Consider the following 20867-nt stretch of genomic DNA (forward strand, 5'->3'; position numbering starts at 1 on the left):
AAGGGTGGGTGGGGTTTCAGCAGGATAGAGGGCGTGGGCATGTGTGGGCACGTTCTGAGCAAGGGGTCAGCACAAGCCAAGGGTCTTGGCCACACTAGTTGCATGTGCTGGTGTGTTTAAGGGACACGCAGGAGCAGGCTGAGTCTGGAGTGCCTCACTGCCAGGCTTTAAAAATTTTTTTAATTTTAATTCATTTTATTTTTACTTTAAGTTCTGGAATACATGTGCAGAACGTGGTTTGTTATATAGGTATACATGTGCCATGGTGGTTTGCTGCACCTATCAACCCATCATCTAGGTTTTAAGCCCCGCATGCATTAGGTATTTGTCCTAATACTCTCCCTCCCCTTGCCCCCATCCCTCTCCCCTCAACCGCCCACAGGCCCTGGTATGTGGTGTTCCCTTCCCTGTGTCCATGTGTTCTCATTGTTCAACTCCCACTTATGAGTGAGAACACACTGCCTGGCTTTAAGGGACAGCCATGGGGATGCACTGCAGTTTCTGAGCAGGGAGGGCCCTGCGGAGGCCCTTAGTTAAAAGCAAAGAATGGCTGTGAAAAGCGATGCATTGCGCTCCCTTGTCCCTCACCCTCAGTGTGAAGGGTTTTTAGTCTGAGTTCTACTTGAAGTAGGCTTTGGTGGGAAGACAAGTAGCATGAGGGGTTCAAGTGCCTAGGGCAGCAAGGGACACTGGGTGACTGTGTCAAGGTGTAGAAGAGGACAATGGGGGCCCCAAGGCCTGACTTCATGTACACTGCTCAGGCTGGCCCCCAAGTGGCATGGTGACCGCCAGGAAGGGACCAGCCTGTTCTCAGTCTGATCCTCCTGCCGTGTCATTATCCAAAGCTCCTCCTGGCAGGGCCGGTTTAGGGTCTCCGTGCCAGTGCTTTCCCTGCCAGCCTGGGCTGGGGCTTCCACCTAGTGCTCTGGGACTGCTGCTGCCCTGGCCCTGGGGGAGGAGGGTGGTGCCGCTGAGTCACTGCCTGGGCATCTGGGCCTGGAACCTCGGGTGAGTCACTGAGGGCTGGGGCAGAGGGGCTGGGGGAGGGGAAGAAGCTGCTTGACATCTGGAGCAGGGAGGGGAGCTGGGCCACAGGAAGGGTGGTGCCCTGATGCCCAGACTGGGGTTGGGATAGACAAAGGGCCAAGGAGGAAGGGGCCCTGGGAGGGGGCAGCCCTCCCTTGGGCTGGGCTCTGAATGGCCACAGTGTTTGCCTTTCTCCAGGTCTGGGGAGGACATGTGTGTGGGGGCAGTGAGAGAGGGCTGTGGCTGGGAGCTCTGCTTCAGGCCTGGACCCTGGCTTGGGAAGCTGTCTGGCTGGTATTTTCAGCCCTAAGTAGGGATGTACCCCTACCCACCCACCCAGCCCTCAAGCTGGAGAAGAGGAGGCTAAAGTTTTCCTATTCACCCTTTAACAGCTCGGGACTTCCTTAAACTCCCCACAGACTGTTACCCAGCCCAGCTGGGGCTGTGTGCAGAGCAGCCCCATTTCTGCCTGCTTCCCCATCCTTCCAGACCCCTTCCTACGCAGAGGGACCTTCCGAGGTATTTCTAAGCACACTTAGTTACTTCATTACCTCATTAAGAGGTATTCTGGTGCTGGCCATTAACATTAACTCCACTTCATTCATGTCCTGAAGTCAGTCCTGTCCTTCTTCTCCTGATGTCCCCCAGCTGCCTCCTCTGGCCCCCAGCTTCCTAAGGGTGGCCCCAGGTTGCTTCTGTCTCTCACACACAGGCACATGTATGCACATGAGCACCCGGCCGTGAAGGCCCAGCATGTGCCCACAGCCTCTCACACAGGAGTGGGCTGTGACTCACAGGCATGTCATGAGAATGAGGCCTGGCACCAGTCTCCAGGCCCCAGAGCAGGGTTGCCTCCCCTCACCCCTGGCCCAGGCTGCCCAGTCCCCATGACACCTCCCACTTCCTACTGTGGCCTGGGTGGGCTCAGGGGCTGCCCTTGACCTGGCCTAGAGCCCTCCCCGAGCTGGTGGTGGAGCTGGCACTCTCTGGGAGGGAGGGGGCTGGGAGGAAATGAGTGGGAATGGCAAGAGGCCAGGGTTTGGTGGGATCAGGTTGAGGCAGGTTTGGTTTCCTTAAAAAGCCAAGTTGGGGGCCAGTGGGGCCCACGTATAACTCCTCACCCTGGGAGCCTGGCTGCCTTGCTCTCCTTCCTGGGTCTCTCTCTGCCACCTGGTCTGGTGAGTACCTCTGTCCTGCTGAGGGCAGGGTGGGGAGGACCCCCGTGGGTCTCTGTCTCCACAGTTCTCTCATTCCAGCTTCCCTGGTGGGATCAACCTGGGCCTCTCTGGGCCTTCCCCCTTGGAAGAACCCTTTGTGAAGTGTTGACTGAAGGGTTTTTCTCCAGGTTCCTCTGTGAGGTCTCAGTGCAGCGGTTGCTCTGAGGCCCTCCTCTGGATATCCCAGTCTAGGGGCCCTTCTTTGGGGGTCTAGGCCTAGGAGCAGGAGGTGTACATGTGGGTGGTGCTACAGTAAGAATCCTGCGTTTTTTTTTTTTTTTTTTTTTTTTTTCCCACAAAGTCCCGGCTTCTAGCAAGACTAAGGAGCAAAAGGCAGGGGTCTCAAGTGCAAGACTCTGCCTGGGTCATGGTCCCGAGCAGCAAAGCTCTGCCCCCTGCCTGGGTGAAGGCAGGGCCGGCAGGATGGGCCCAGGGCTTGCCCTGCCTCTGGCATAGCTCCTCTGGCCTCACCCTGAAACCTGCCTAACCTTTCCAGGCTGGTCTGAGTATTCTCAGAGGCCTTGCTGCTGAGTTCTGTTCCATCCTGATCCCAAGGCAATGAACATTTCATATCTTTAATTCTAATTCCAACAGGATCCTTCCTGGTGGAGAGGATGTTAAGTTGCCCCCACCCTACCCATGCCCCTCTCTGCGTAAAGGCTCAGGGGCCTTCAGGGTGAGGGGAGACACATTCCCCAGCCTCTGGGAGCTCCTAGTCTGAGAGAGGAAACGCCCCTGCCCAGGGGAGCTTCCAGTTAGATGGCAGAGAGAGACGCCTCTGGCTTCAGGAGCCCCGAGTCTGAGGAGGGAAATGACTCCTTCAGGGAGCTTCCTGCTCCTAGGTGTAGCTATGGCTCCTGCCAGACCGCACAGGAGCCCCCATCTGCCAGCTGGTGCATGTGGCCCTGCTCCCCAGCGCCTGGGCAGATGCCGTCAAAATGGGGCTCTGGTCACCCTGTCATTTCCCTTCTGGCAGACACTCAAGCGGGGAGCCCTGCCCTCAGGGGGATGGCCCAAGTGCCATCAGAGGAGGCTTCGGGCCCTGCCATTGGTGACTCCCAGACACAAGGGAAGCTTTAGCGTCTGCCCTCAGGGGACGGCGGAAGTATGGCCCCCGGCCTCAGGGAACCACAGTCTGAGGGGGACATGCTCCCTGCCTTCCCATTCAGAGAGGGGTTTTGTGAGGTGGCTTGGGGGCACAGGGCAGAAGTGGATCCTGCAGGCCGAGCTAAGGCCCCAAGAACCTCAGCAGTGTACCCATCACTTGGCACCTCTGCAGCCACAGATCCATGATGTGCAGTTCCCTGGAGCAGGCGCTGGCTGTGCTGGTCACTACCTTCCACAAGTACTCCTGCCAAGAGGGCGACAAGTTCAAGCTGAGTAAGGGGGAGATGAAGGAACTTCTGCAAAAGGAGCTGCCCAGCTTTGTGGGGGTGAGTGGCACAGGCCTCTGGGGGAGGTCCTGGTGTGAGTGTAGGGGTGCAGGCACCCCAGTTCCAGGTGCCTATCGATGCAGGTACCAGGGTGGGGCCCAGCCCTCTCTCCACTTTTGCTTCATTGCTCCACTGGAGTGGAAATGAGGCCAAGTGGGAGTGCTTTATCAATGGCTGTTTCCTGCAGCATTCCAGAGAACTGTGTGCTGTGAGGGCCTTCAGGGTGCATCTGTCTAATCCTGTTATTGGAAACTTCAGAAACCAGAGCCCAGAAGGGAAAAGTGATTGTCCCAAGATCACACAGTACTGGCACGTTCTCTCTCCCTTTTTCCTTTTTTTTTTTTTTTTTTGAGACGGAGTTTCACTCTTGTTGCCCAGGCTGGAGTGCAATGGCACGATCTCGGCTCACTACAACCTGTGCCTCCAGGGGTCAAGCCATTCTCCTGTCTCAGCCTCTTGAGTAACTGGGACTACAGGCGCATGCCACCACGCCCAGCTATTTTTTTTTTTTTTTTTTTTGAGACAGAGTCTGGCTTTGTCGCCCAGGCTGGAGTGCAGTGGCGCGATCTCAGCTCACTGCAAGCTCCGCCTCCCAGATTCACGCCATTCTCCTGCCTCAGCCTCCCAAGTAGCTGGGACTACAGGTGCCCGCTACCATACCTGGCTAATTTTTTGTATTTTCAGTAGAGACGGGTTTTCATCCTGTTAGCCAGGATGGTCTCGATCTCCTGACCTTGTGATCTGCCTGCCTCGGCCTCCCAAAGTGCTGAGATTACAGGTGTGAGCCACCCTGCCTGGCCAAGTTTTGTATTTTTAGTACAGACAGAGTTTCACCATATTGGCCAGGCTGGTCTCAATCTCCTGACCTCGTGATCTACCTGCCTTGGCCTCCCAAAGTGATTTTTGTATTTTTAGTAGAGATGGGGTTTCATCATATTGGTCAGGCTGGCCTCGAACTCCTGACCGCAGGTGATGTGCCCTCCTCGGCCTCCTAAAGTGCTGGGCTTACAGGCCTGAGCCACTTTGCCCAGACTCCTTTTTTTTTTTTTTTTTTTTAAATGGTGGGGGGGACAAGAGCTCACTCTGTCACCCAGGCTGGATCATAGCTCACTGTAGTCTCAAACTCTTGGGCTGAAGCAATCCTCCCAAGTAGTTGGGACTACAGGAGTATGCCCCCATGTCTGGCCAATTTTTATTTTTGTAGAGATGGAGTCTTGCTATGTTGTCCAGGCTGGGCTTGAACTCCTAGGTTCAAGCAATCCTCCCACCTCGGCCTCCCAAAGTATTGGAATTACAGATGTGAGCCACTGTACCTGACCTCTTTCCGTTTTTATATGTCAAACTAAGAAATTATGTAGGGAGAGAAAAGCCCAGCTAAGATATACAGTCTGGAACATTTTGTGGAGAAATGCATCAACCTTCAATTTGTCCCTCACCCTCCCTATACTGACTCATTGGTGATTTCCAAAGTTAGGTGTCAGGCTTTCAACACATGAGGCAGGTCCTTCTTTCCTTTTTTTTTTTGTTTTGTTTTTGTGGTTGGTTAAACTTTTCTAATTATTTTGGCTAGTATTAAAAAAGTGTTTTTCAGCCGGGCGTGGTGGCTCACACCTGTAATCCCAGCACTTTGGGAGGCCAAGGTGAGCGGATCACGAGGTCAGGAGATTGAGACCGTCCTGGCTAACACGGTGAAACCCCGTCTCTACTAAAAATAAAAAAATTAGCTGGGCGTGGTGGTGGGCGCCTGTAGTCCCAGCTACTTGGGAGGCTGAGGCAGGAGAATGGTGTAAGTAAACCCGCGAGGTGGAGCTTGCAGTGAGCCGAGATTGCACCACTGTACTTCAACCTGGGCAACAGAGGGAGACTCTGTCTCAAAAAAAAAAAAAAAAAAAGTGTTTTTCAGCTGGGTGCCATGGCCCAAGCCTGTAATCCCCATACTCTGGGAGGCTAAGGCGGGAGGATCTTTTAAGCCTAGGAGTTCCACCAGTCTGGGCAACATAGCAAGACTCCATCTCTACAAAAATAAAAATTGGCCAGGCTTGGTGGCATACGCTTGTAGTACCAGCTACTTGGGAGGATTGCGTGAGCCCAGGAGTTCGAGGTTACAGTGAGCTATAATACAGCCTGGGTAACAGAGTGAGATCACTCTGGTTGCCAAGACCAGCCTAGGCAACATAGTGAGACCTTGTCTCTACTAAAAATAAACAATTAGCTGGGTGTGGTGGCATGAGCCTGTGGTTCCAGCTACTTGGGAGGCTGACGTGGGAGGATCACTTGGGCCCAGGAGGTTGAGGCTGCAGCGAGTTGTGATTGTGCCACTGCACTCCAGCCTGGGCAACAGAGGAAGACCTTGTCTTAAAAAGTAAAGTGTTCTTCTTTTCTGAATCCATCTGGCTGGTGTTGGGGAGCAGCAACCGTCGGTTTCTGCATCAGCAGAAAGGGGTGATGATACCTACCTCGCTGGGCTCCTGTGGGATTCAAGCTGATGCACGCTCAGAGGAGCACCCAGTGTCCTCCCTGTGTCCAGGAGGAGGGCACACTGGAGATGCTCACCAATGAGTATCCGTCTCTCTCCTTACTCACTGGGCCCTCTTAGTAGCTCCCAGGGCCTCCTGCACACCATATACCCAGTTGCCCAGTGGGGAGGGAGAGCTGGGAACCAATATGAGTGTGTGGGGGTCTGGGTGTTTGGTGGAGCTGGGGTTGGGGCTGGCTTGGTGATGAGTGTATTTCCTGTCACTTTCAGGAGAAAGTGGATGAGGAGGGGCTGAAGAAACTGATGGGCAACCTGGATGAGAACAGTGACCAGCAGGTGGACTTCCAGGAGTATGCTGTTTTCCTGGCCCTCATCACTGTCATGTGCAATGACTTCTTCCAGGGTTGCCCGGACCGACCCTGAAGCAGAACTCCTGACTCCTTGCTATGGACCTCTTGGGCCCAGGACTCTCGATGCCTTTGAGTTTTGTATTCAATAAACTTTTTTTGTCTGTTGATAATATTTTAATTGCTCAGTGATGTTCTATAACCTGGCTGGCTCAGCTGGAGTGCTGGGAAATGAGGGCCTCCTGGATCCTGCTGCCTTCTGGGCTCTGACTCTCCTGGAAATCTCTCCAAGGCCAGAGCTGTACTTTAGGTCTCAATTTTGGGATTTCAAATACCAGCAAAAATTTGGAAATCGAGATAGGTTGCTGACTTTTATTTTGTCAAATAAAGACATTAAAAAAGGCAATTACCATCTACCATCACTATCATTTCATAAAAAGATAAAATTTCAATTCCAATAAAGGAGAAAAGGTATAAGTTCAGAATAAAGACAGACCTTAACATTTAATACTGCAAGTAATGAGTTGTACCAGGATCTGCTCAAGAGATATGAATTAGTCTAATCAACCTCACAAAGCTTTATTTAAAGGATTCCTTGTCAGACTGAGCGCGGTGGCTCACGCCTATAATCCCAGCACTTTGGGAGGCCAAGGCAGGCAGATCCCTTGAGGCCAGGAGTTTGAGACCAGTCTGGCCAACATGGTGAAACCCCGTCTCTACCAAAAAATACAAAAAATATAGCTGGGTGTGGTGGTGCATGCCTGTAGTCCCAGCTACTCTGGAGGCTGACGCAGGAGAATCGCTTGAACCTGGGAGATGGAGGTTGCAGTGAGCTGAGATCCCGCCACTGGACTCTAGCCTGGGCAACAGAGCAAGATGCTGTCCAAAAAAAAAAAAAAAAAAAAAAAAAAGGATTCATTGTCAGAATACAGGCCATAGGCAGTGCTATGGTTTGAATGTGTTCCCCAAGATTCATGTGTTGGAAACTTTATCTCCAAAGCAACAGTAATTAGCAAGTGATTAGGCCATGAGGGCTCTGCTGTAATGAATGGATTCATGCTGTTATCACAGGAGCGGGTTCCTTATAGAAGGATGAGTTTGTTCCCCCACCTTTTCTTTCTCTCCCTCTCTTTGCCTTTCCACCAGGAGATGACGCAGCAAGAAGGCCTTGTCCAGGTGTTACCCCCTGCAGCTTAGACTTCCTGGCCTCCAGAATTGTGAGCCAATAAATATCTGTTTTGTTTTGAATACCAGTCTGTGGTATTCTGTTGTAGCAATACAAAACGAACCAAGACAGGCAGTATACCTGTTTTCAGAAAACAAGTGTATTGTATTCTATACAATACATTCTATATTGTATTGTATATTCTTTTTTTTTTTTTTTGAGATGGAGTCTCATTCTGTCGCCCAGGCTTGAGTGAAGTGGCGTGATCTCTGCTCACTGCCATCTCTGCCTCCTGTGTTCAAGTGATTCTCCTGCCTCAGCCTTCTGAGTAGCTGGGATTACAGGCACATGCCACTACGCCCAGGTAATTTTATATTTTTAGTAGAGATGGGGTTTCTCTATGTTGATCAGGTGATCCGCCCGCCTCAGCCTTTCAAAGTGCTGGGATTACAGATGTGAGCCACCGCGCCCGGCCAAGAGCACAAATTTATTATCTCTCATGGTTCTGCGGGTAGACTGGGCTTAGTTGGTGGTTCTCACGTGGGGTCTTCCATGCAGTTGTGGATGGAAATCAGAGTTAGAGTAATCCGAATATTTGAACAAACTCAACATCTACGGTAGCTTGCTTAACATGCATGACAATTGATATCAGATGTGAGCTGGGAGCTCAGCTAGAACTGTCAGCCGGAGTGCTTACCGTGCATGGCCTCTCTATGTGGCTTGGGCTTCTTAGAGCATGGCAGCAGGGTCCTGAGAGGACCAATCTCAAAGTGAGCATTGCATGAGGCCCACATGGAAGCTGGTAGGCTTAAGATTTATTTATTTTAATTTTAATTAAATTAATTAATTTATTTTTGAGACAGGGTTTCATTCTGTCACCCAGGCCCAGGTGCAGTGGCATAATAATGGCTCACTGCAGCCTCCACCTCCCAGGGTCAAGCAATCCTCCTGCCTCAGCCTCCCAAGTGGCTGGGACTACAGGTACACGCCACCATACCTGGTTAATTTTTGCATTTTTTGTAGAGACAGGGGTTCACCATGTTGCCAAGGCTGTTCTCGAACTCCTGGACTCAAGCGTCCCACCTGCCTTGGTCTCCCAAAGTGCTTGGAATATAGGCATAAGACACCCTGCCTGGCACTTCTTAAGATTTATTTCAGAAATCCCAGGACATCATTTCTGCTGTATTCTAAGGATCAAAAAAAAAAAAAAAAAAAAAAAAAATCATTAAGTCTGGCTCAGATTAAGGGGAGGAGGAGAATTAGACATCTCTCTCTCTCTCTCTTTTTTTTTTTTTTTGAGATGGAGTCTCGCTTTGTCACTCAGGTTGGAGTGCAGAGGTGTGATCTTGACTCACTGCAACCTCCACCTCCTGGGTTCAAGTGATTCTCCTGCCTCAGCCTCCTGAGTAGCTGGGATTACAGGGGTGTGTCACAAGCCTGGGTAATTTTTGTATTTTCAATAGAGACAGGGTTTCACCATGTTGGTCAGGCTGGTTTTGAACTCTTGACCTCATGATCTGCCTACCTCGGCCTCCCAAAGTGCTGGGATTACAGGCGTGAGCCACCGCGCCCAGCTAGACATCTTTTAATGTAAAGAGCAGCATGCATAAAATTGACGGTGACCATCTTTGGAGACTAAATACCATAGTCTGTCTTCTAGCAACAGCAATTTACATCCCTCCCATATGCAAAATACACTCATCTCCTTCCCAAGACCCACAAAGTCTCATCTTATTAAGGCATCAATTTGATGTCTCTGATCTTATTATCTGAGACAGGTCCAGAGATATGAATAAGGCTTCTCATGTGCAGTTCCTCCAGGACGGCTCCTCAAAAGTGGCTCCTCTTGGCCTGAAGTCCTGTGAAGAACACAGTCGATGTTCACAGGTGAGATAAAGATAGATAACTGCCATCCAGGCTTATTGGCTCACGCCTGTAATCCCAGCACTTTGGGAGGCTGAGGTGGGTAGATCACTTGAGCTCAGGATTTAGAGGCCAGCCTGGCCAAAGTGGCAAAACCCCGTCTCTACTAAAAATACAAAAATTAGCTTGGCGTGGTGGCGTGCACCTGTAATCCCAGCTACTCGGGAGGCTGAGGCAGGAAAATCGCTTGAACCTGGGAGGTGGAGATTGCACTGAGCTGAGATTATACCACCACACTGTCCAGCCTGGGTGACAGGGCGAGACTCTGCTTTTTTTTTTTTTTTTTTTTTTAACACTCCTATTCTTAAGGGTGTGTTGGTGTATTGGAGGCACAAATTGGTGCATTGGTCCATAGCAATTCTGAAATTGAGTCAGACACATGTCACCAGATTCTTGTCTAGGGCTCAGTTCTGCTTGGCTCTTGGTTCTTCTTGGCTCTTGGCTTCTAGGTTCTTGACTTCATTTTCTGAGTTAACTCTCTATTTTCCACAAGAAGTATCTGTGTTGATAGCTAAGTAGCCTTCTCAGCCTAGTTCTTGCCCATTTGAAGTTGAAGACTCAAAAACTTCTTTTGGTTTTAAGCCATCTTTGTCCGTTTTAGTCCAAAATGATATAATTCGTGTAAAAATATGGCCTCACTGTGCATCAACTTATAATTCACTTAATAGACAAAGCCATACCTACAAATCTTTTTAAGATTGGTCTCTCTCCAGCTTGGACTGAGAGTCAGGGTGCTGGGAGTAAATGCCCTTGAGATTCCTAAAAGCCTTCTAGTCTGAAAGAGCCTAAGAGGCACACTTCTAGAATTATTAGACGTTGTATTATTTATCTGAGAAGATCTGGGAAACTTGCCCTTAAATATTTTTGAGGTCTCATTACAAGGTCTTACCTTTGACTTACTTCATCTTTATCCTGAGATCCTTTCTATTGTCAGGGATCTGGATTTGATGTTTGCCCCAAGGGCATTTATTAGTTTGAGAGTCATTTGCTGGCTGGAAAGACTGTACTGGGCCCTCTATATTTCCTTCTAATTCTTTAAGAAGTTGAGTAGTTCCTTCGTTTTTTTTTTTTTTTTTAGATGGAGTCTTACTCTGTCGCCCAGGCTGGAGGTGCAGTGGTGCAATCTTGGCCCACTGCAACCTTTGCCTCCTGGGTGAGTAGTTCCTTCTTTAGTTCAACATTTTTTTTTTTTTTTTTTTTGAGACAGAGTCTCGCTCTGTTGCCAGGCTGGAGTGCAGTGGCACGACTTGGCTCACTGCAACCTCTGCCTCCCGGGTTCAAGCAGTTCTCCTGCCTCAGTTTCCCTAGTAGCTGGGACTACAGGCATGCACCACAATGCTCAGCTAATTTTTTGTATCTTTAGTAGAGATGGAGTTTCACCATATTGGCCAGGATAGTCTTGATCTCCTGACCTTGTGGTCCGCCCACCTTGGCCTCCCAAAGTGCTGGGATTACAGGCATGAGCCACCATGTCTGGCTTAGTTCAACTTTCTAGTCTCATATTTTATCATAGGCAGCCAGAAGAAGCCAACTGGTACTTTCATATTCTGCATAAAAATCTCCTTACTCATATCCATAAACTGATTAGGTACCTTTCTGTTTTCCATGTAACCACAGATAACAGTGTTGCCAGACATTCTGCTATTACCTAACAGGATCTCTTTTTTCTAGATTCCAGTAACTATTTCCTCACTGTCCTTCAAATCATTACTAATAATCTTCTAGAGACCCTTCCGGCTTTCACCCATTGCCTGTTCCCAAAGCCAGTGACACCTGTTTCAGTTTTTTTGCAATAGCAGCATCCTACTCTTGTAGGTCGTTGATGAAAGATGCAAGGAACCAGCTCATGCTAACTTTCTAAACTTTTTTCTACCACTTCCTCTATCATTACACCTAGGTTTCTATTTGGTCCATATTGCAAGATATGCCATGGTCTGACCAAATATATTGTCATTTCACAACAAAGGTCCTGACTTTCCAGCCTGACATATTGGGTCATCATATCTCACTACCTTCCTCCCTCTACTTAGCCAAGTTCACATTTTAGATTTTAGAGCTGGAGTTTCACCATATTGGTCAGGCTGGTGTCGAACTCCTGACCTCGTGATTGTCCACCTCGGCCTCCCAAAGTGCTGGGATGACAGGTGTGAGCCACTGCGCCCGGCCCCTACATTTTAGATTCTTTTACTTGAGGATTCCACTTTAAAATATCAAATTCTCTACTAGTTAGGGGTTTTTTCAACTATAAGTTACAAAAAACCTAACTAATGCTAGCGGCTTCAATTGTCTTATACAAGAAGTCTGGAGTAGGATGTTCAGGTTTGATTCAGGATTCCGGAGATTCCATCTTCTGAGACCCAGTGCCTTTTCATTTTTTGGCCCTTTATTATATATAGGACATCTACTATTTTCCTCATAGCTTGTTGTTTCATGATCACACTACGGCTGCTATACCTCCAGGCCTCACTGTCCATGTTCCAGGCTGGAAAACAGAATAAGGGTGAGGTGCAAAATGCCTTTTCCACAGGAGCCTTTGCCTTTTTATTATGATAGAAGTGTCCTCCCCTAGAGACTTCCACTTATATCTTTGGCCTTAACTGTGTCATTTGGCTAGTCTTAGCTGTAACCAAGTGTTTTTAGCTGACCATGTTGACATCTTAAAAGAAAAAAATGGGTCTTAATAATGAAGAAAGAGGGGATGGATAGTGGATGAGTAATGCACAGTGTTTGCCTGATTTTTTTTTTTTTGAGACAGAGTCTCATTCTGTAGCCCAGGTTGGAGTGCAGTGGTGCGATTTTGGCTCACTGTAAGCTCCGCCTCCCGGGTTCATGTGATTCTCCTGTCTCAGTCTCTAGAGTAGCTGGGACTATAGGCGAACGCCACTACATCTGGCTAATCTTTTGTATTCTCAGTAGAGATGGGGTTTCACCGTGTTAGCCAGGATGGTGTCGATCTCTTGACCTTGTGATCCACCCGCCTTGGCCTCCCAAAGTGCTGAGATTACAGACGCGAGCCCCCGCACCTGGCCTGAATTGTTTTCTTACTTCCTCGGGAAACTGATCTTTGAGAACCACTTCCAGAGTAGCTCAGATAGGGTCCCCAGAGACAGAAAAGGCCAAGTGAGAAGGCACTGGGACAACTGCTTGTTCTCACTTACGATTCTGCCTTAACTGCACATCTGGGGCTGGTGAGGCAAGGTGGGGCAGGCCCTCAGTGACAAATGGTCTCTTTTCATAGCAATAAAAAGAGAGAAGCCCACCTTCCTAATATGCTGTAGGAAAGGCAGCCAGTAACTATAGGTCAGGGAATCATGATGATGGTAATTAACATTTCTATAGCAGTTCTCAAAGTTCCTTTCATGCACACTGTCATTTCAGCCTCATGGTAACCCTGAGAGGAGCTATCATTAGGCCGTTTTTACAGATGAGGAAACTGAGAGGAAGCAGCATCTGTCATTCGTGGAGCACTCCCTCCAGCTAGGCACTCTGCTAGGCCTATTCAAGTGTCATCTCATTTAATCCTCCGGGCAATTGGGCGAGAGCTATGCTATTAGTTTCTGCATGTCACAGACTGGGAAACAGGTGGGGAGAGGTTAAATAAGGAGTAGCGTCAGGACTTGACCCATGTCTTAAGAAAGGTCCTCATCCCTGTGGACACCAGGATGGCAGTCCGGGCCTTCCTTCCCTTTCCCACAGCCATCTCCAAAGCCTGGGGCTTTGTGTAAGGTGAAGGGGACCCGGATGAGCAGCATTCAGACTCTCAGTGTCCCTATCCTGAGTCACTGGGGGAAGCAGGCCCCCTTGCTCCTGGTGGATTAGTGCAGTCTGGTTTCTTTTGGACCTTAGGCTTACAACAATTCCTGGCTTCTCTTGGGGCTCAGGTGCTGGGGCTGTTTTGGCTGGTGGAGACTAGCCTCAGCTGGCTGCCCCTGGAGCTGGGCAGGTTCTGAAGGAGGCTGATTTCCTTTCCTTCTGGGCGTTTGACAAACTAACAAACACCACTTTCCCAGATGGTTCCAGCAATCTTCTCTTATCCCCTTTCCTCTCCCCAAATCTCTGTGCAGAGGCACAGAGGAGGACAGTCTAGAAATAGCTCTGTTCAAAGGTTTGTTGGGCCAGTTCTCTCCCACTTCCTCCTAGAACTGCTGCCGGAGGAGAGCCTCCGGAACACATACCTCACCCTGCATCCTGCCCTACTGTCACTTTGGCGTTTGCTTTTTTGAATTAATCCCTGGCAGCCTATTAATCCTCCAAGAAAAGAGAGAATGAAGGCAAAGGTGGGCTCTGAGACAAGGGACCGGCTGAAATAGGGCCCCCATGCCCTTGTCTTTAGGTCACTTGATGTCTCCACTGACTCACTGCTCTCATCTATGAATTGGTCACAATCAGTCACTGACTTGGCAGTCAAAAGAAGTAGTAGGTCTAAGTAGTAGGTCCACAGGCCTCTTTGATCTCAGTTCAGATCCTCTTCCTATCTCCCCAGGCTCAGTCCCCAGTTCTGTAGCAAAGGACTTCCTGGCTCCACACCAGTTCCAGTCATCAAATGCCCCTTCCTACGCCTTCCCTGTATTTGGCTCAGATGATGAGAAAGGAAGCTGATCATTTTGACAAAGTTCATTGGTCCCATGGGGCTATGGAATTGGGGTGGGTTCACCCTGTCTCCCGGGGCCCAGGCCCTTTTGGCACAAGCATGTGGAATATCCAGAAGCTCAGGACACTTTATCTTGTTCCTCCATGCGGTGCAGAACCAGACACTGACCTTCAGGGAGGCGGTGCAGTTTCCAAGGGCATATGGTGATAGTGGTGATACTGGGGAGACAGAGCCAGGGAGAATAGGTGCAGGGGAGAGAGAGTCAGTGCTGTAATAAGTCCTGCTAGATCGGATAGCATCTGCTCTCACCCTTCATGTACCCACACATGCTGTCCCTACGGGAAGAGAGCTCCTTGCCCTCCAAACATGGTGCACTTCTCAGTGGTCAGCTCCACACCTGCAGCGGGGGAGCTCTGGTTGAGCGGCAAGGTCCTGGGCTCAGCCTGAGTGTGAAGAATTGAGTGTGTGGACACTGGAGGGGGTGTGGGAGGAGGATGGTCCCTCTCCAGGCCTCGGAGGGGTGGTTCATGTGGGATGGATTCGGAACCACTGCAGAAAGGGAGATTCCGGGGAGATGCTGGGGAAGAACTTCCAAACTTCCAGCAGGGCAGAGAGTCCAATCACCCCAAGAAGAGTCTGTGAAGGGAAGGGAAGTTACAGCTCTCCCCTCCACCTGCATGGAGGAGGCAGGACCAAGTGACCTGTTAGGGGAGAGGCTGGTTCTCTCCCTCCCCTCCCTGCAGCCCCCCTTGGGGTGATTCAGTGCCTGTTTGTTGAACTGGACTCAGAGGCCTCTGCCCTGACATTGTCCACAGTAACAGCAAGTAATAGAAAGCACTTTCATGTCGGATTCTCAGGGTAGGAATCTTCCAAACCCATTTTGGAGGTAAGGAAATTAAGGCTCTAACAAGGTAAAGAATGTAACATGTTTGAGGGCAGGTGGCAAGAGGAAGGTAGAACCTAGAGGTTCTTTCCATGACAGTCCGCCAGCCCCAAAGTCCTGTACCTTGACCACTCTGTCCTCCCACCCGACCCCTCAGGCCTCACCTCCCAGAGTGAGCTCCCGCCCTCCCCACAGTCTCAGTCTGAGTCTCTCCCGGGTCTCTCCCAGTGGACAAACCAAGGTGCTGCATCCCAGAGAGGTCTGCCAAGCTGAGAAACGCCAGGGGCTGGTGGATGAGGACATGGGCAAGGAGCCGGGCTGCTGGGCTCTTCCCTGACCACCCACATATTAATAAAGTGCATCGCTCCCCACCATCATCTTCTTTCTCCCAGCTCTGCTTTATTTTTCTTCATAGCATTTATATCAGCAATCTATTAAGCATCTATTTTGTTATTGTCTCTTTTCCCCAAGAGACTGTCATCTCCATGAAGCAGGGACTTTTGTTTTGTTTATGGCTGTACCCCCAGTGCCTCTAAATATTTACACGGAAAATGAATGCCTGCTAGGCCTGCCACTCACTAGTTATGTGACCCTGGGCAAGTTACCCATCTCTCTCTCTCTCCGTCTTTGTTTTGTTTTGTTTTTTTTTTTTTTTGACACAGCGTCTTGCTCTGTTGCCCAGGCTGGAGTGCAGTGGCACGATCTCAGCTCACTGCAACCTCTGTCTCCCGGGTTCAAGCAATTCTCCTGCCTCAGCATCCTGAGTAGCTGGGATTACAGGCGCCTGCCAACATGCGCAGCTAATTTTTGTATTTTTAGTAGAGATGGGGTTTCACCATGTTGGCCAGGCTAGTCTTGAACTCCTGACCTCAGGTGATCTGCTCGCCTTGGCCTCCCAAAGTGCTGTTATTATAGGCGTGAGCCACCGCACCCAGCCTCACCCATCTCTTGATTAACATTTATCAAGCCCTTGCCATGTGCTGGGCACTATTTATTCTATGAACTTTACATGTATTAGCTTATTTAAGCCCCACACAAACCTATGAGGTAGTTACTATTATCACCCTCCATCACCAACATATGAGTAAAATGAAGCCCTGAGAGCAGAGGTGGCTGCTTAAGGGAGGTGGCTGGGGGCAGAGCTGGGATATCACAGGCAGGAATAAGTGCTTGACCTAGAGCTGAATTAATTGCTGGTGCACTCTGGACCCCACTTCTGCTGAGTGACTGTCTCTTGTTCTCTGCACCCTACTCCCATATTTCCTGGCCTATAAAACAGGGCTATTCACAGCTCCACCTTTCCTTCCCTCCTTTATTGCTCACTCTTCTCCCCAACAGGGCTCAGTCTCCCAGGAGAGGATGGAACAGGCAAGACTTGGGTGCTGGGGGCCGAGGGCGAGGTCAGAGGTGTCACTGGTGCTCTGGCTGCCTGCACAGGCAGGAAGGCTTCTTTGCCAGCCTGGGAGTCAGTCTCCTTCCTCTTTTCTCTCTCACGCTCTTCTAGGTTTTGGGTTCTCTTCCTATGAAACAGGGAGGAGTTTCTCAAGATCCAGTGTGAAGGAAAGAATAGAGAAGTTACGTGAAAGGTGTCTGTTTCCGGTAATGTGGTGGTCTGGGCCCACTCCAGCTAAAAGCAACAAAAAACGCTGCATAGAATTAAATCTTTTCAAAGCATTGAAGAGCCCACAAGGCAGTAAGAAATGAGTAGGCCAAAATCTAAGTCAAAGCAGAATCTGTACTGGGGTCCCCGGTGCCCTGAGGTCATTGGCCAAGCCAAGCCGAACCTGAGCTTTGATCTTGATGGTTTGGGGAGTGAGGAAGACAGAAGTGGAAGCCCAGGGCTCACCCCAGGAGGGGACACAAATGGATGACCCTTCCATGATGCTGAGACCCCAAAAGGCTACACACTCAAGCTAAAAGCCAGAGGAAATCCCATCCTGCCTCGCACAAGACCTCAAGGAAGGTTATTTTGGTGCTGAGCAGAGCAGGGGAAGAAGGAAAACAGCCCTTAAGGAGCTCCAGCCTCGGGCCAGCCTTCATGTGACTCTAGCCCAAATTCATTCCCATCACCTGGGAAAGGCCAGAAAACTCAAGCTTAAATTGCTGGAAGTGCCCCTGTGCTTCAAAGACATCCCACCCGATGATTTCCCCCAGGGAAGCGAGCAGTTCACAGCCAAAAGCTGTGCTCTGGTCAGGCAAGTTCAGACTTCTCATCTGTAAAGGGGAGGCTTAGCCACATGCTCTCCAAGGTCTCCCCGGAATAGAGATTTGTAGGGGTGCAACCTGAGCGAGGCAGAAGTGTGTCCCCACTTGGTATTCTCAGGACTCTGCAGAGTGAAGAGATGGGGCTGTGATGTGCTGGATAGGCCAGCCTGTCTTCTCCAACTGAACTGGAAGGACTCGGCAGGAAGCTGTCCCCAGTTCCCAACTCTGGGGGAAGGCAGAGGGGGAATGAAAGGGGAGTGGTGTCTGAGCCCAGACTGGCCTTTGATGTGTGCGTGGATAGGTGGGCAGCTGGGGCCTGTAATGGGGCTGCTGAGGGATCCCTGAGGGCATCCTCAGTGTTGACCTACTTGAGTCTCCCATAATTGCTTCCTTCCTTTCTTGGGAGGCTACAAATAGTGAGGCCCTGTCTCTAAGCTCCTACAGCTGAAACACCAGCACCAGCGGTGAGTGCCAGCTGCTTGGGTCCTGCCCTGGGTTGAGTGTCAGGGCAGTTTGGGGGACCCCCAATAGCCAACCTGACTCCTGACCCAGGGTCTGGCATTGGAAGCAGAGAGATGACCACAGGTGGGCCTGACAGGGGGAGGGAAGTCAGATATAGTGGACGCAGAGGTTTCCTTGCACAGTGAGGGGCTGTCGGGGAAGTTTGGACTGGGGGGTGTGTAGAGCTAAGGTCTGCCTTGGGGTGGGAGCACTGGGCTCAAGGTTCTGGTGTTCCCCTTGGTCAGGCCCCTCACTTGCTCCTTGCCTCCTTGCTTTACCTCTGAGGCTGCTCATTTCTCAGGATCATGGCCCTTTCCTCTCCTGGGAACCTGGACACCTTGCTCCAATCCTGGGGTGTTTACAATGAATCGAATTCTGGCAGTGCTTGACACCCCCCACTCTCCTTCCCCTATTTTCCTGCCAGCCTCGACCATGCCAGCCATTTGCTCCCAGCAGGGGCCCAGCAATGGGTAAATCTTCAGGGAGAGTGTTGGCCCTGGCTGTCCTGTGCTGCAGGACTCTCGTCCCGTGGGGGAACCGGGAGTGAGTCACTGGGCTAGCATGGAAAAAACTCTTGCCTTCCTGGCCGCCTTCGGGTTTTCCCAGGCTGGAGGCATCATCCCAGAAGGGCGGTGGAAGGGGAGAGTTGAAGTGAGGGGAGGTGAGCAATTCCAGGAAGGGCTTCCCCTCCAATAGAACAGGGTACCCCTATATAGAGCCTTCCTGTTCAAAACCCCCAGGGGTCAGGAGGGTAACCTCAGGCCAGGCGAGTCTCAGATTGGTAAACACCCGAACTGGTCAACTCTCAAGAGATCATCTGGTTCAGGCTCCTGACTAGGCCTGTGAGGTGGGATGACCCCACCTTATAGATTAGGCCCCGCCCCTGAGACCCAGAGAGACAAATGACTCACCAGGGTTGCACCGCTGGCGAGAGGGAGAGAGGATCCCACGAGTTTTTCTTTTGGATGCAGCTTCCTTGAGTTCAGGGCAGGAGGCAGGATGAGGGGAGTGGTGGTGAGGTGGTGGGGGTGCCTCTCAGACCTGCCCCTCCCTGCTAAGGCCTGGCTTCTCCAAGGGCCTGAGGGCAGAGAAACACAGGGCCAGGCTCTCCTTGTGCAAGTTCCCGCGGGAGGGAGGCTTCTAGGGCATCTCATGGGCTGGGGCAGACTGGGACCGAGCCAGCCCTGGGTGTTGGGGATAAGAAGAGGTGGCAGAGAATCTGGGAGTGCTTAAGGAGCCCCGCAGTGGGGAGTGTGGGTGGTGGGGTGGGATGCTGTCTCTTTGAGGAGTTTGCGGTGATGTTGGGGTAATGAGACCTCCACACGGGGAAGTAATAACAGGACAGCAGGGGGATAAATTAGGAGGGGCTGGTGTGGTCCGGGAGGGCTGCTCAGAGGAGGGGGAGACTGCGGGGCCTGAAGCCTGATGGAGGTTAGGATGGGTCTGGGAACAGTCTCTGAGAAACACAGAGGGCAGAGGTGAGCCGGGGGTTTGGCCTGGAACTCTGCTGTGAGTCACACCCTTGTTCTGTGACAGTAAGGATGGCCAGGCCTCTGGAGCAGGCGGTAGCTGCCATCGTGTGCACCTTCCAGGAATATGCAGGGCGCTGTGGGGACAAATACAAGCTCTGCCAGGCGGAGCTCAAGGAGCTGCTGCAAAAGGAGTTGGCCACCTGGACCCCGGTGAGCAGTTGGAGTGTCTGTCCCCTCCTCGCCCAGTGGGAGGCACTGCCTAGACTCTGCCAAGAGAGACCTGGGGACAAGCATGAGCACAGGACAGCAAGGGGAGGGGGCTGGTTTGTGAGGAGGAAGTGGGAGGGGAGAACTGACATAGCAGAAACCTCAGCTTCCTCATCTATAAAATGGGATGACAATCATCACACCTGCTGCCTTGCAGGGTTGTGCAAGGGTTGTGCTCTCTCTCATGAGCGAGAGCACCATGAAGAATGCCTAACACATAGTAGGCACTCAGTAGCAAATAGTAGGTGCTCGATTAATAATCTGAGAGGGCAGTTTTGGGAGGGGATTGCAACGGGTGCATTATCAGAGCAGGGAGGTTGAAATTGGCCCTTGGAAGGGTGTAGTTTGGGGTAGGGTGGGTCCACTTGGGAGAGGAGGGAGGGAGGTGGCGTGTGAGGCTGTTCTGCCCTCCTCATCCTACTCCCCCACTCCTCCCCACCCTTCCCTTGCACAGACTGAGTTTCGGGAGTGTGACTACAACAAATTCATGAGTGTTCTGGACACCAACAAGGACTGCGAGGTGGACTTTGTGGAGTATGTGCGCTCACTTGCCTGCATCTGTCTCTACTGCCACGAGTACTTCAAGGACTGCCCCTCAGATCCCCCCTGCTCCCAGTAGCCTCTGCTCCAGGGGGTGCGCCAGCTGTTGGGGGCTGGGCATGTCTCCCACACTCCCTCCTACCCTCTCTCCTGTACCCCTTTCAATCTGGACTTGCCCAGGTCTTCTGTGATCAGTTAACCCATTTTACCTAGGAGGCCCAGAGATGTGTGGGCTCCTTTCCCAGGATGCCCAGCAAGTGAGGGGTAGAGCCACTCTGGGCCCCAGCCTGCCTGCTGCACCCCTGCGGCCTCCCTTGTGGATGGGAGGAGGCGGGATCTGCTGTGAGGCCCTCGAGGCTCAGCAGAGCGTGCACCAATGAGACCACGATGGGAAAGGGCCTATTTAACTCCTAATAAAAAACTGGCATCAGCTTGGTTTTGTTTGATTCTTCTCTGAGGACGCGTCTGCTGAGTTCTTTGCTCCTTTCTGGCCTTTTCTACTGCAGGAAGGCAGCTGAGGGCAGGGGCAGGGGCAGGGGGCTCCCCCAGGGAAGTTGCAGACCCTGCAGAAATGCAGTGGCCTCCAGGGTCCAGCAGGAGGGCGTGGGGCCAACACAGGGACCCCTGTCCTCCCTTCCTCTCTCTCTCTCTCTCTGGGGTCTTTGAGAGAGGACCGCCTGAGTTTCCCCTGGGACTCAGTGCTCACGGTTGGATGACCTGAGGAGGGTGGGGCCGTGGGCACAGTGGGGGTGTTTGTTCCCTGCCCCGGGCTGTGGGAGCCCAGAAAGCAGCACTAATGGGATTAGGGTGTCTGAGGTGTT

General features: G+C 51.3%; 2 protein-coding genes across 9 annotated transcripts; both read left to right on the forward strand.

Moving 5' to 3' along the window:
• The first annotated feature begins 852 nt into the window (after positions 1 to 852).
• S100A2 (S100 calcium binding protein A2) lies at positions 853 to 6674 on the forward strand. Of its 3 annotated transcripts, none has more exons than XM_015153004.3 (3): positions 853 to 1008; positions 3523 to 3676; positions 6423 to 6674. In XM_015153004.3, the coding sequence occupies exons 2-3, from the start codon at positions 3533 to 3535 to the stop codon at positions 6573 to 6575; spliced, it is 297 nt and encodes a 98-aa protein (XP_015008490.1). In that variant the 5' UTR covers positions 853 to 1008; positions 3523 to 3532; the 3' UTR covers positions 6576 to 6674. The 3 variants fall into 3 exon arrangements, with proteins under 3 accessions (XP_015008490.1, XP_001110950.1, XP_077802447.1); XM_001110950.4 differs by lacking the exon at positions 853 to 1008 and adding an exon at positions 1866 to 2204; XM_077946321.1 differs by lacking the exon at positions 853 to 1008 and adding an exon at positions 1866 to 2204 and having other exon boundaries at positions 3557 to 3676.
• A 2774-nt stretch (positions 6675 to 9448) lies between these two features.
• Positions 9449 to 20476, forward strand: S100A3 (S100 calcium binding protein A3). Of its 6 annotated transcripts, none has more exons than XM_077946373.1 (3): positions 9449 to 9551; positions 19304 to 19449; positions 19961 to 20266. In XM_077946373.1, the coding sequence occupies exons 1-3, from the start codon at positions 9542 to 9544 to the stop codon at positions 20123 to 20125; spliced, it is 321 nt and encodes a 106-aa protein (XP_077802499.1). In that variant the 5' UTR covers positions 9449 to 9541; the 3' UTR covers positions 20126 to 20266. The 6 variants fall into 6 exon arrangements, with proteins under 6 accessions (XP_077802499.1, XP_077802511.1, XP_077802496.1 ...); XM_077946385.1 differs by lacking the exon at positions 9449 to 9551 and adding an exon at positions 16536 to 16660; XM_077946370.1 differs by lacking the exon at positions 9449 to 9551 and adding an exon at positions 18315 to 18428.
• The last annotated feature ends 391 nt before the right edge of the window (positions 20477 to 20867 follow it).

The sequence above is a fragment of the Macaca mulatta genome, chromosome 1 (assembly GCF_049350105.2).
Source record: "Macaca mulatta isolate MMU2019108-1 chromosome 1, T2T-MMU8v2.0, whole genome shotgun sequence".
Classification (NCBI taxonomy): domain Eukaryota; kingdom Metazoa; phylum Chordata; class Mammalia; order Primates; family Cercopithecidae; genus Macaca; species Macaca mulatta.